Consider the following 15,781-nt stretch of genomic DNA (forward strand, 5'->3'; position numbering starts at 1 on the left):
AACATTCACACATCAATAGACTTTAATAGCCTAATACTAAATTCAAGTAATAATTGAGTTATACTGATCTCTTTAACAGTAAGCTGTAAACTAAATTATGATAACACAAAGGCAGAAGTTATGCATGCTCTTGTAAAACCAAAAAGAGAATAACTGCCTATGTTCAGATATCAACATGCAAACTGTATGTTCAGCTATGGACAAAGACCAAAAATAACTATCTGTAAGAAGGAGTAGTAGGTATTTACAGCCCAGAAAGAGAAGCAGGATTTTATTTTGACACGGTCAATAAATTATAAGAACATGTTTACTCTCCAATTTTCTGTTTCATAGGGCAAAATTTATCAATATTAGGAATATGTTGAAGAAATTTTCTTACAGTTTTCACATTTTCCAGTCTGGTTTTCTAGTACAGAGTGTCCAAATCATGTTTCTTAATTTATCATACAGCTTTTAGTGCCGGGAGTGTCTGAGGGCATGTTCGGCTCATCTGGAGCAGGTCTTTCCAGCGCCCAAGGGCGACCTGCATATTTGGATGTGAGATAATGAGGATAAGGTAGGGAGAGGGTGAAACCCAGTGTTGGCACATGGTCTACTCTTGTCGAAAAACACCAAGGGGGCTGCTCAAGGTTTAATGTCCCCATCTGATGGACAAATCACCAGAGTCATATGCCCTCACTCAATATGAACACACACACCCTTTTCAATACTAGAATACTGTATTATCTGTTTAAAAGAAATACACTTTTTAACTAATCTAAATGTACAAGACATAAAATGCGAGAATTGTGCGGCCCATACTATTATATGGCCTTCCTTCCTGGCATCCAACTACAACGGAAAATATGAGGAAACTAGAAGGTATCCAGCGACGAGCAGAACGTTTAATTAACAAACACATCCCCTTAAACACAGCCAGGTCATTGCCACCAGTGAACTCGTTATGTACACAAATAGATGTAGCCTTCCTTAGGAAATCCCTGACAGATAACACACACCTATCCCCTTTCCACTGCCTGCAGCTCAATTACCGCTCTGTTAAAAGAGGCCAAGGAGTTACTCTTGTCCCTCCCTTCGCTAGAACAACCTCATATTTAAATGGGTTTTACTCAAGGGCTGCTCGTATCTGGAACCTTATACCATCTGAGGTAAAGCTACTTCCTCTTCCTCACTTCCTCCGCGAAGTAAAGAAAATGTATATGTAAATAGATACCCATATGCGATGTATATAACTTGTATAAATTAGAATTGCAAGAAGGATGGGTGCTAGTACAGGTGTATGTGGGCGAATGTGTATGCATGCGTGTGTGGGAGTGGTTGTGAATGAGTGTGTATACAGGGGTCTGAGTGAGAGTATAAATGGCTGGGTATCCTTACTCTTAATATTTTCAGGATAAATCAAGATAATTATTATTCTAAGGGTACAGCGTTTGTAGTGTAAATATGTAAATTTAAAATTGTCTACATAAGTTTGTATGTAAATATTCAGTAGAGTTTATGTACACATGTGGAGATGGAGGCACTTCCGTGTATGTGGGGCTTGCCCATTCCCCATCTACCACCCCTAGGTTCATGCGCCCATGAACGTATGATTTATTGGTAATTCTCACTATTTTCGGTACTTTTTCTACTTGTTTGAATTTAAGTTTGATGTTGCGCTTACCTTTAATTATGTCTAGTTATTTTTCGTTGAATTATAACAAGTTCCCCTTGGCGTGCAATCATGTCACAGGTCATACGAACACTGTTTGCTTATTTTCTTCCTCTCGCTTCGCTAACTTACGTCATTTTTAGGTCGCCTGTTGATTGGTCACATTACCTTCACATGACAGCTTGCGTCACCGGTAACTTTTCTCCTTCCGGTACCGAGAATGTATTCTTCCGCGTCTTTCTATTTTTTCATTGGTTATTTCTGTTTTTTTCCCTTGCCTTTATTATATTATTAATTGTGTGGAAATTATGAATATTCTTTCTGGACTTCTCTTTTTTCATTATTTTGTATTTTATGATAAGGTTTCTCATGTACTTTTTTTAGTAATTATTACTGTTAGTCTTGCAGCACTACTTTTTGTTGAATCTGGAATCTTCTGCAGTGCTTCTTAAGGACTGCCACTTAACATGTTCTCTGGACTCCGCACCAGGACTCGACTTGAGGACTCGGCTCCTTACATTTGCTTCGGGCAGCTCACTAGAATTGCCAATTCTCAGCAACGTCCATGTGGACTACGCATTCAGCCTGTTAGCCTCGCCACGTGTTTAGAAGCAGCATTTCTCACGACATGTATTCTCTTCGCCCTGCTTGGGGCCGTTGACAAGGGCTTGCCCTCTTGTATAAATGAAAGTATGTCAAGCCGAGTACCTTCTACTCCGCACCAGCTGGCCTGTTCAGCAATTCTATTTTATTAAATTTCATTAATGCCAGCCTGGAGTTAGCATTCTGCTTTACTTTTATGAACATTTTAAATCTACGTTTGTCAGCATGTCTGATCTTGAAGATGACATTTTCTACTGAACTGGTTTGCCTAAAAGGATTTGTCTTTTACACTGCAGTGTTGGACTATTAATCTGGAAGCTTAATGTTTTCATTATTTTTAATTTTATCTCCCTGGTGGAGAATTTAATGCTGCAAGTCTGCCTCAAGTTCGTTGTTAAATTTCCAGTAATTTTCAATCTATTGTTAAAGCAACTCTTTTTTTTTTTTTTTTTTTTTTTTTTTTTTTTTTTTTTTTTTTCCTATTTAGCTTTGTCATTTGATGTTTTTGAATATTCATTTATTACTCTTAAATTTCAATACTGGTTTGGCTTGTGCCAGCCTTCCACATTAATGTAAATTTCAGATATCCTGAATTTTGTCAGTTTCAATTTATATTCACTATTATGTGCACAGCCGGTGGTCAGTTCGGCTCAAGGCCAGGTGTACGTTACTTGAATTTCAAATTTTATCATTGATCAAATTATTCAAATTATTTATTGTTGTTTTTTCCCTAAAGATTATAATAAATGTTGTTGACTGCTGATCCTTTATCTTTCATTCCCGTAAAACTGGGAATTACTCTTTGTCCTTTCCTGGTTTTTTTTTTTTTTTGTGCTATGGGCTTTATGTCGCACCGACACAGAAAGGTCTTATGGCGACGATGGGATAGGAAAGGCCTAGGAGTTGGAAGGAAGCGGCCGTGGCCTTAATTAAGGTACAGCCCCAGCATTTGCCTGGTGTGAAAATGGGAAACCACGGAAAACCATTTTCAGGGCTGCCGATAGTGGGATTCGAACCTACTATCTCCCGGATGCAAGCTCACAGCCGCGCGCCTCTATGCGCACGGCCAACTCGCCCGGTCTTTCCTGGTTTTACCACCCCTAAATTGTACATGTACAATTTAAGGAAAATAAATAATAATAATAATAATAATTACAAAGAAGACAATAGTGTTATAAATATGCAGTGTTCCATTAAGTTTGGAATTTATTTTAGATGGTATGCTATGTATTTTTGAATACCTTTGCATCTTCTCCAATCTAAAGATGTCCGAAACAAGGGTCGAAACATTCAGATTAATTGGAAGTGTATTTCTTTTAAGAAAATACAATATTCTGGTACTGAAAAGAGTGCACTCTTCTCAATTTTGACTTGAGTATTATGTCACCGGGCGAGTTGGCCGTGCTTGTAGAGGCGCGCGGCTGTGAGCTTGCATCTGGGAGATAGTAGGTTCGAATCCCACTATCGGCAGCCCTGAAAATGGTTTTCCGTGGTTTCCCATTTTCACACCAGGCGAATGCTGGGGCTGTACCTTAATTAAGGCCACGGCCGCTTCCTTCCAACTCCTAGGCCTTTCCTATCCCATCGTCGCCATAAGACCTATCTGTGTCGGTGCGACGTAAAGCCCATAGCAAAAAAAAAAAAGTATTATGTCAATATGGATGTAAAAATTGATGTTCATTACATGCAACAATCCTTTTCCTTTGGTGTGAAAAGTATTACTCGCACACTTTTTAGTGGTGGATTTGTGTACGGGGGTGAGGAGTAAGGAGAGAGCTCTCCCAGTTCTGGTAATACTGCCAACTGAATGGAAATGAAATCTGAACTGAATTGATAATATGATCGATAGATATGAATTTTCTAAACCTTTATCATCTTAAGCCAACACATACACATTATGTAACATTTCTCGATGCGAATCTTGGTCCTAGCAGGAATTCTACAGTTTGGCTTTGCTGTGTAAACAACAACAGTACTGGTATGTCAAGTGTACGCCAGATGTCGCACAGCAATGCATAAGCGATTCATAGTTTGTGTTTCAAAGGTTGCCAATACGAATCTCGAAGATTGCCGAGGTCGACCGATTCAGCACTAGGGTGTGCTGTCCATCACTAAAGAGTGTGTGAGTAATAATCACGATTGCCATACTAATGAGGCTACTACTACGTTCAACTTTTCTTATCTAAATCAAATTCCCTAACATTTCCTTTACCTCAGTCCCAGTCCCAATTGTCAATTATGGACAACCCGAATACCTGAGACCAAGAGTCAAACATAGACCTCAAGAAAACTAGAGTTTTCAAGTAATGTTAATCATGACTGCCACAATTAAGAGGTTACTTTTATGTCAACTCCCCCTTTAAAAAAATAATAATTAAAAATGCTAAAGCCCTGATGGGCCTTAAGTCTACCAAGCGACTGCTGCTCAGCCTGAAGACCTGTAGATTGCAAGGTGATGCGTGTTCAGCGCGGGGCCAACATTTCACCATCAGATTGCTCCTCAACTGCAATTATGTATGTTAGAGTGGACCTCAAAACCAGTCCTTACAATCCCTGATCTGCCTGGGAATCGAACGTGGGGCCTCTGGGTAAGATGCAGACCTCGGGGCTGGCTCAACTTTTCCCAGCCAAATTGAATTCTCTAACATATTTTTCTCCTCAGTTCCAATTCTCAATTATGTACAATCAGAATAACTGAGGCTTGCAGTTGAATATAGACCTCAAGAACATCCCAAGTTATCAAGTAGGCCTAAAGTAAATATTTTATGATCTTAAACATAACCATGTTTTTATATAGGCCAGAGACTGTGAATTCATTCTTTAATACATAGTAAAAACTGTTACCAGTCACAAGTTTTATTATTATTTACTCCACTAACCATTTCAGACACTGTTTCATTGTCAGGTGGTGAAATGATGACATATTTGTATTAAATCATAAATCATTTTTTTTAAACTGAATTATTCCTACAGAATAGGATCAATGAAGGACTAGGACTTTTAGAATATGAAGAAGGGTACAAAACTGAAGAATAGGAAGAAAAAGAAAAAAGGGACATTAAATTTGTATTATACCTGGAGATGTTGTTATTACTTGAACAAATGAATGAGAAGAGATTCTCCACTGGATCCTGGGCGAGAATTCTTACTCCTTGGAACTTTACTGCAGCCTCTTGGAAGTGTGGATCATTCTGGGACCATACTTTGTAGTAGTCTTCAAGTGAAAGATCATCCAGTCTGAAATAGTTCCTAAGTAACCTAACATTTTCTGCATCACTTTCACTAAACATAAGTGTGTTGATGTGGTTTTCCTGTTGGTCTTTTCCTGTAATAGTTTCTCCTGCAGAAGACAACTTGACTGACTTGGCAGCAGAGCAGCCCTTTCTTCTTCTTTCAGTCTTTCTTGTTTTCTTTTCTTCCTCACTGGTATTAACAGTGTGGCTATCACTAACGGAACTTCCAAACACTTCATAATATAAAAAATTGGCATCCTGAGAGAGTGTCCAAACCCTATGAGCAAATATACCAGTCCATTTCTCTTCATCAGTTTTGTGCCATCTGTAATAAAAGGAAAACCAATGTTTATTTACTAGATTCAGCTTCATTTATACATCATTTGAACACAAGATTGAATTTGGATCCACATACAGAAAGTAAATTTTAAAAATTATCAACAGTAGGGCCTATCCCATAAAAATTGACAAGTAGATGCAAACTAAATTAATATTCGGCCTATATCATACTTTTAATCAAAACATGAAGTTTTTCTGTCCAATGAAGCACTTTTTTGTTGTAGGGGAATTTTTAACAACCATATTTAATTCTTTACAAAGTCAAATAAATCATCTTGAAAACCAAATTCCATCTTTCCATCACATAATATTTGCATATGTACACACAGGCTTTACTACACTTAATAAATGTAAACAAATTATCTCACAGGAGCATTTTCTGCCAGGGATGCAGTCACCATCAAAATATGACTCCTGCGACAGTACCATGAAAGTATTGTGGCTATTGATAACATTTCACTTAGGAAGGAATTTTTGATAATGTGATCTTGCATTATAGAGAAAGTCTGTTCATAGAGTGAGAGAGAGAGAGCACCTCATCATCATCATCTTTATTCTGATGCAGCTGTATTATCTTTTCACTATTCTTCACCTATCATCATATTCCAGTTCATGCCTCATTGCTTTATGCTGTTCATAAATTGGTCCACAAACTGTAAACTAGGGCTTCCTAGAACTCTCCTTCTTTAAAGTTGGAACGACCTACAGTGCTGGCAAAAAGTTTAAGGACACCTGTCAAAAGCAGATAATCATCTACAGGCATTAAACATTGTGCTAACATATATATTTTGGCATTAGAGCTGAAAGTACAGCAGAAATGCCACCCATTAGTGAAAACCAGAGGTCTCTAGCTATACCCATTCCCAATTTAAGGTAGTTTTTGTAAGTTAAGGCATGCTTAAAAAAAAGCCATACATATACTGTATAACAAAATAAATAACTTGAAAATGGTTTGAGTCAGTTTTCTGAATTTTGTTATACAAGCAGGTGTACCAGGTAGAAATCAACCAGTTATTGCTAAAAGTATTTTAAAAAATGTGCGTTAAATTTTTAGGGGTGTTGAATGTTTGCTGAATTTTATGAAAAAGAGATAAAATGTAGGAAGAAGAAAAATAATTTTGATTTTCTCTCCATATGATGGCCATGTGTCCAAAGACTTTCTATACCGCTTTTCACGAGAGTTTAATCCTGATGTAAACAAATAGGTGGAGCACCTTGCCTATGTACATGGACATGGACCTAGTTGATTGGAGAAGCAACCGTCGCACTCACTCAACTGTATGTAAGTTCGAATAAAAGTAGTACGTCGCATTAATTTTATTTTATTTTAGTTTATTAGATTCAGAAATGAGTTATCTAAATCATTTGCAATTACAACAGGCCTCCGCCAGGGAGATGGACTTTCGCCATTATTGTTCAATTGTGTATTGGAAAAGGTCATGCGAGAGTGGACTAAGGTATGTCCTCCAAAAGTCAAAATTGGAAAAAATATCAAACTAAATTGCTTGGCATTCGTGGATGATCTTGCGATACTGGCAAATGGTTTCGAAGAGGCTAAAGTTCAATTGGAAGAACTTGCAAATATAGCGAAAGAAGTTGGATTGCAAATTTCGTATGATAAAACAAAAATAATGCCTACTTTCAACTTTAAATTCAGAGCTATTATTAAATAATAATAAACGAATTGAAATTGTAAGTACATTTAAATATTTGGGTGAAAATCTCACTTGGAATTGCAATGAAAAACCATCAATAGAGAGCAGAATATATAAACTGAAGCAGGCACAACGGATAACTTGGCCTACATACAAAAAGAAATGTCTTTCGACTAGTGCTAAATTTAGGCATTATAACTCTGTTATTAAACCAGAAGCAACTTATGCATGTGAAACATTATTTAAACTCAATACTAGATCAACAACAGAACGCTTACAATGAGTGGATCGAAGGATACTCAGGACGATCATAAACAAGAAACATCAGGTGGATGGACAGTGGAGATTGTTGCCGAATGAGGTTATCTATCGGGAAAGTGAGTCCATCACAGACTCGATGAGAAAAAGAAGAATTGCCTTTTTTTTGGTCATATATTTCGACTAAGTGATAACAGAGTTTTAAAACAATTATTTAATTACTTTTGGAATAGTAAATAAAAAAACAATTGGTTTAAAGAAGTTCAAAGTGATTTGGAGGAGTTGAATATTACCATGCAAACCACAGAAAACAGAGGCGGGAAAAGTATTTTGAAGAATAAATGCATCAGGCTTCCTCTGACCACTGTACAGAGGAAACAATATGTTATAACGGATGCGGAGAGGGCAGCCAGGTCAACCAGACTCAAGACTTTTTGGGAGAAGAAAAGGAAGACAAATTTGTTGTAGTCTGATTTAAGTGCTCCAATGTGGGCGTAAACTCTGTAAATAAATAAATTACATTTAGAGTGTTTGGAAGAGTACGTAATCAAATTAAAATAGGGTTGTCATATATACCGGTATGTATATGGTTTTGTTTTAATAAAATAGTGATTAAATAATGAGAAATGAAGGCACAAGGTGTGGTGTAATACAGGAAGTCTTCTTGTAGTGAGGAAAAGTCCCAAGCTGTACAGCTTGGAGATAAGGTGTTGCATCTTACAGGAGCAGTCAGTGTCAGTATTCACAGCGAGAGAAATGGAGCAAGAGGTGTAGTGAAGCACAAAAGAGGAAAACCGCTCAGATAGGCAGTGCATCGTGAATGTGTTCAATAAACTAAGTGAACATAATCAAAGTTTAGTCGTTTATTCAGAAGTTCAGATCTTTGCACTGTTGTCGTATGTGATGCGCAGCCCTGTACGTCCGAACACGAGACATTGACGGGGTGGAGGTTGGTACTACACGCTCAACGAATCACAACTCTTTCTTTGGCGGAGGCGTGGATATACCATGTTTACATCAGGATTAAACTCTCGTGAAAAGACATATAGCACACTGCGGTGACCCAAGGAGAGATGTTAGGAAGATCTAGGCAACAGTGAATGAACTTTAACAACAGTATTGAGGCAGGCTTAAGACAGGGAAGTGTGTGGACCTGTTACTCTTCATTATCATCATGGATATATCAAAAATTAAGTTCGCAGGAGGAAACCATAATTTAATTCACCAGCTATTTACACAACCCGCTGTCAGATACGGTGGGAAATACATGGAGCTAGAGTCACGGAGTAACTATATGGCTAACACCTAAGAGTTCACAATAGCTGCTGCCAACTTTATTTAACAAACTGTATATTATTGTACGCTGTTGCAGAAATCTACTGTGAGACAGAAGCCTGGAGACATGTCACAGCTTTGTCATATGATATATATATATATATATATATTCAGTGCACAGCTCTGAAACATGGACTGTAAAATGTAATACCATTAAGAAAATGAATGCCTTCAGGGTGTGGGTGATCCAAGGAATGTTACGGATCAATTCTGAGCCATTCAGTTTGACCTACTTTGGTTCTGACACAGCTTCCACAGTTTGATATACTTAATGCTATTTACCGTCTGCATTGTTCCATTCCCAATCTGTGTTTCAGTGAATGTTTTTCATACCAAATGTCTTGGGACACAGTCATATGCCTTTCATATATCTACAAAAGTCATTACCATGTCCTTTCCATATTTCCAATACTTATCTATCATTTGAAGTGTAATGTAAATATTGGTTAAAATGTGGACATACTTCTTCTGACTCCATACTGGTTCTCTTATTCTTTTGAGGATCTTAGCTGTATGATGAATCAGTGTCACACCACTGTAGTATTCACACTGCTTTGTGTCTCCTTTCCTAAATAATAGTGTGATGACTCCTTTATTTGTCCACTCCTCTGGAATAGTCTTTTGTCTCCACATTGCTCTGAAGAGTTTTTACAACCACTGTAGACCAATTGTTCATGGTTATCTAGGAAGACATCTGAAGGGTAGAAGAAGAATGGGCATAGGCCCACTTTAAAACCGTTAAGCAGAATCTGCAGAAAAGACCTGAGGAAAAAGTGGCTGAGAAACAGAACAACAGAATACAGGCAGTGCAAGAAGGAATGCTCCAAAGTGGTTCAAGAAGACATAAATGCTGGTAAAAATTCACTGATTCTCTGCAAGATGATGCAAAAGGAAGCAAGATCTTATTCGAATGGGTTAAAAAAATGTTGGGAAAGATAATTTGAGCTGCTTTACAATGTACTATATGTCTTTTCATGAAAGTTTAATTCTGATGTAAATATGGCATATACACGCCTCCGCCAAAGAAAGACTTGTGATTCGATGAGCGTGTAGTACCGACCTCCACCCCGTCAACATCTCGTGTTCGGACCTACAGGGCTGCGCATCACATACGACAACACTGCGAAGATCTGAACTTAAACGACTAAACCTGGATTCTGTTCACTTAGTTTATTCAACACATTCATAATACACTGCCTGTGGTCACTTCTGAGCGGTTTTCCTCTTTTGTGCTTCATTACATGCGATGGTCCTACCTCTTTCTCCATATCTCTCACTATGAATACTGACATGACTGCTGCTGCAAGATGCAACACCTTATCTCCACGCTGTATAGCTTGGAACTATCCCCCACTAAGAAAAGACTTCCTGTATTACACCATGCCTTGTGCCATCATTGCTCGTTATTTAATCATTATTTTATTTTTTTAAAACTTATATATACCGGTATGTAGGATAAACCATATTTTAATTTGAATACGTACTCTTCCAAACTCTCTAAATGTAATAAACTCAAATAATGTAAAGTAAATGCGACGTACTACTTTTCTTTGAGTTCGCATACAGTCGAGTTAGTGCGACGGTTGCTTCTCCAATCAACTACGCCTATGTCCACGTGCAAAGGCAAGGTGCTCCACCTATTTGTTTACAACAGGATTAAACTCTCATGAAAAGCGGTATAATCACCCCTGTACAAGAGCGAGAAGTCCAAGTATCAGATTTATTACAGTACCAACAGACATTAAGAAAAATGAGGTTTCCATGGAAGAGATTGAATGGGCCATGTAAAGGATGAAACAAGGCAAAGTAGCTGGAATTGACGAGGCCACTATACAAATGATAATAGCAGCAGGAGCAATGACACTGCTATGTTGTTGTTTGAGTAATCAGTCCATAGACTGGTTTGATGCAGCTCTCCATGCCACCCTATCCTGTGCTAACCTTTTCATTTCTACGTAACTATTGCATCTTACATCTGCTCTAATCTGCTTGTCATATTCATACCTTGGTCTACCCCTACCGTTCTTACCACCTACACTTCCTTCAAAAACCAACTGAACAAGTCCTGGGTGTCTTAAGATGTGTCCTATCATTCTATCTCTTCTTCTCGTCAAATTTAGCCAAATCGATCTCCTCTCACCAATTCGATTCAGTATCTCTTCATTCTTGATTCGATCTATCCATCTCACCCTCAGCATTCTTCTGTAACACCACATTTCAAAAGCTTCTATTCTCTTTCTTTCTGAGCTAGATATTGTCCATGTTTCACTTCCATACAATGCCACCCTCCACACAAAAGTCTTCAAAAACTTCTTTTAATTCCGATATCAATTTTTGAAGTGAGCAAATTTCTTTTCTTAAGAAAGCTCTTCCTTGCTTGTGTTAGTCTGCATTTTATGTCCTCCTTACTTCTGCCATCGTTAGTTATTTTACTATCCAAGTAACAATATTCATCTACTTCCTTTAAGACTTCATTTCCTAATCTAATATTTCCTGCATCACCTGCCATTACTTTTGTTTTGGACTTATTTATTTTCATCTTGTACTCCTTACCCAAGACTTCACCCATACCATTCAGCAACTTCGAGATCTTCTGCAGTCTCAGATAAAATAACAATATCATCGGCAAATCTCAAGGTTTTGATTTCCTCTCCTTGGACTGTGATTCCCCTTCCAAATTTCTCTTTGATTTCCTTTACTGCCTAATCTATGTAAACGTTGAAAAGGAGAGGGGACAAACTGCAGCCTTGCCTCACTCCTTTCTGGATTGCTGCTTCTTTTTCAAAGCCCTCGATTCTTATCACTGCAGACTGATTTTTATACAGATTGTAGATAATTCTTCGTTCTCGGTATCTGATCCCTATCATCTTCAGAATCATAAATAGCTTGGTCCAATCAACATTATCGAATGCCTTTTCTAGATCTACGAATGCCATGTACGTGGGCTTGTCCTTCTTGATTCGATCCTCTAAGATCAGACGTAAAGTCAGGATTGCTTCACGTGTTCCTACATTTCTTCTGAAGCCAAATTGATCTTCTCCCAACTCAGCTTCAACTTGTTTTTCCATTCTTCTGTAAATAATACGTGTTAAAATTTTGCAGGCATGAGATACTAAACTAATGGTGCGGTAGTTTTCACACCTGTCAGCACCGGCTTTCTTGGGAATAGGTATAACAACATTCTTCCGAAAATCAGATGGGACTTCTCCTGTCTCATACATCTTGCACACTAAATGAAATAACCTTGCCATGCTGGTTTCTCCTAAGGCAGTCAGTAATTCAGAGGGACACTGCTATATAGCAGTAAATCATAATGTCATACTTGGTAAACAGGCTCCTCTAAGCAACACCTCTTCAGAAGGTAAATAATCTGGTAGCTGAGGCCATACAATTATCTTTATAATGATAAAGTATTTTGCTAGTGGTCTTAATCTCACACGAACACATACAGTACCAGTGGCAATACGTGACAGAAAAGCATAGGATTAGGAAGTCATGACCATAGTTTTAATTAAGGTACAGGTCCAACATTTGCATGATGATCACAGAAAACCATTTTTCAGAGATTCCAACAGTGGTTTGAGCCCACCATCTTTCGAATCCAAGCTACAGCCACAAGGTCTGTACTGGATAGCCAAATTGCTCAGTATTATTAATAGCAACCAAATCTGCTAAGATTTTATCTCACTACTTAGGCCTACGGTACCTGAAACATAGGCCTATTTTACTTCGTATCCTCCAAAGCTGCTGAATTTTCCTGTACAGATATTGAGTTTTTCCTACAGATTAAGAAAACATTTTACGTAATAATAATTTTGTGTGGCTATTTCCAGCCGAGTGCAGCCCTTGTAAGGCAGACCCTCCGATGAGGATGGGCGGCATCTGTCATGTGTAGGTAACAGTGTGTTATTGTGGTGGAGGATAGCATTATGTGTGGTGTATAAGTTGCAGAGATGTTGGGGACAGCACAAACACCCAACCCCTGAGCCATTGGAATTAACCAATGAAGGTTAAAATCACCCACCCGGCCGGGAATCGAACCCGGAACCCTCTGAACCAAATGCCAGTACGCTGACCATTCAGCTGACGAGTCGGAAAACATTTTAAGTAATACATTAACTAGTCATTTTTAACTTATTTAAGTGATTTTAGTAATTTATGTGAATAAACAACCACAATACCAGCTTGATAATGATACTGAAGAAGGGTTCTGACACCTACAAGAATGAAAATTTTGGTAAAGAAAGAGGAGAGCTAGGAAAGGCAAAATGACTCCTCTGCTTTCAGAAACAAGTTACTTCAATTAGAATTAGAAGTAAAATAAAATAAAAGTTGACCATGGGAGATGAACAGGAAAGAGGGGGTGGAGGCAATGAGACAGCTGAGGTCCCATGATTTGTTAACACACTTTAATACTATTTCATGAATGTAGGCAGTAGCGTAGCCAGGATCGGCCAATGGGGGGGGTTACAGTTACAAAATTAAGATATAACATAATGAAAGTGCTTGTGCTTGTGCGTGTCTGGTACGCGCATGCATGACTGTCATAAGGATACTGATACAAGAGTGAATTACTGTATGTGATATTCAGATTGCAATACACTACAAAATTCTTACTTTAAAATACAGAACAAGAACAATATGATCGAGGTCAGCAGTTTTATCTCAAACGGTATGTTCAGTTTACAGTCTAAAATCTAATTTTCGAGGCTTCCTAGAAAATAAATCTAACACATCTGTTGGTTTTACAACTGTGTCTCTGTGAATGTTCAAGGGAGCCAACCCGTTGAGTCGACTTTCACTTGTATTTCTGAGGTAGGTTTTAAGGCGTCTTAATGTTGAAAATGATCTCTCACTGGCTGCAGTGGTGACAGGTAGGGTGGCAAACACTCTCAACAAGCAGTAGATTGCAGGGAGTTTATCTTGATCACATAAAAGAAGTTTATTGTTTACTGTCAGTTTCTATTTATTTTATTTTTGTGAAAGTTCAATGGGGGGCAATGGGGGGGGTTCTAACCCCCAGTAACCCCCCCCTGGCTACGCCCCTGAATGTAGGTATACAACAGAAAGTAAAATCCATGGCTAAATATTTTAGGATGTTTTGATATTGGAACTACGAAGCATATGCATATTATTTTATTGTGGTAACTGAGACAGGCAGCACTAACTAGATGTTCCAGGACAATAGAAAGTCAATATTATTTTATTTTCAACAGACCTCTTCTGGGAAGTGTTCAGAGTGAAGTAGCACTAGCATTTCTACAACAGAACAAATTACCGTAATATACATGTGATGGTAGCACAATAATCTTGTCACTGGGCGAGTTGGCCGTGCGCGTAGAGGCGCGCGGCTGTGAGCTTGCATCCGGGAGATAGTAGGTTCGAATCCCACTACCGGCAGCCCTGAAGATGGTTTTCCGTGGTTTCCCATTTTCACACCAGGCAAATGCTGGGGCTGTACCTTAATTAAGGCCACGGCCGCTTCCTTCCAACTCCTAGGCCTTTCCTATACCATCGTCGCCATAAGACCTATCTGTGTCGGTGCGACGTAAAGCCCCTAGCAAAAAAAAAAAAAAAAAAAAAAAAATAAATCTTGTCTTCTAATGCGGAAATTAAGGGAGAGGCCTTTTACGTGGAGCGCATAACAGTAACTTACTGGTAGGCCAACCTATAGAAAAGAATATTTGTTGAAAACGTGAATGAAATTGGTCAATTGACTAAGCCATTGTTGTTGTTCAAGTTGTTTTGATGCAGCCAGTACTGATGCTAATTATAAAAAATGGCAGGAGGAAGGTTTCAACCCCCATGGCTTGTCGATCCATGCCTTCTCAAATCAATTATCACTACCACACAGCAGCCATTACATCTGTAACCAAGCTTGTTAATAAGATAGTTGGAGAATGAGCTGAGAATGATAGTACAACATCAAAACTTCAAATAAGTGAACTATTGGTAGCATACAAACTAAGGCACATCATAGCTCTACTGATTGTGGTTCTGAACTGAAACGGATAAATTCAGAGGTAGAAACCTTGGTGTTCTGTTACAAGAGTATTGGTACTGGATTTGCACCCTCTTCCACATTAATAGCCTACCAGACAAAATGTAGCCTAAACATCCTAATGAAGAAAGTGAACTGGATCCTGGTGCCTCTATAGGCCTACAAGTTACATTTTAACGAAATCTTGTCTCACTCTATCAAGAATAATATAACAGAAAATACATACCTGAAACACTGCCCTCCCGTTAGGGAATAAAGCAAATTAAGTTCAGACTTCTTGCACGGTATTTTCTTCATTTTAAACTGTTATAATTATTTGGACAGAAAGAAGGCCCCTGGTCTTCTACTTGATGTACCATATGATGATATCGAATTCACCAACATTTTCACATACTCACAATTAAATACAAATATAGATAAAAGGATGAGTTCGAAAACTGCCGTGTTAGGTTAAAACTGTATTTGGTTAAAAACAGCGAAAAGCGCGCGTATTTCTCGATATATCGAAGTTTCAATGCTCTAGTGGGAGCAGGACGAACAGAAATGCATAGTGCGACGACTTCTGCTGGTTGATATGTTCCTACACTACGTGACGCTGGTGTAGATAGAAGGTGATCAGCTGTCTCCGAACATGTGATTCTAAATGAGATCTCATGTGATTTAATTCGGAATTTATCGTTAAAATAAATTACTTAAAACCGTGTGT

At 38.3% G+C, this 15,781-nt stretch overlaps 1 protein-coding gene across 1 annotated transcript in view; it reads right to left on the reverse strand.

Moving 5' to 3' along the window:
* The window catches only part of Ogg1 (8-oxoguanine DNA glycosylase), an 86,363-nt gene extending 70,794 nt beyond the window's left edge, over window positions 1–15,569 (reverse strand). The window contains exons 1-2 of the mRNA XM_067137316.2: window positions 15,302–15,569; window positions 5,330–5,812 (exon numbers count right to left, since the gene is read on the reverse strand). Of these exons, the coding sequence (XP_066993417.1) occupies window positions 5,330–5,812; window positions 15,302–15,372 (554 nt within the window). The 5' untranslated portion in view covers window positions 15,373–15,569. The remainder of the gene's footprint in view (window positions 1–5,329; window positions 5,813–15,301) is intronic.
* Between the last annotated feature and the right edge of the window lie 212 nt (window positions 15,570–15,781).

Source organism: Anabrus simplex, chromosome 1 (genome assembly GCF_040414725.1).
Source record: "Anabrus simplex isolate iqAnaSimp1 chromosome 1, ASM4041472v1, whole genome shotgun sequence".
NCBI classification, from domain to species: Eukaryota; Metazoa; Arthropoda; class Insecta; order Orthoptera; family Tettigoniidae; genus Anabrus; species Anabrus simplex.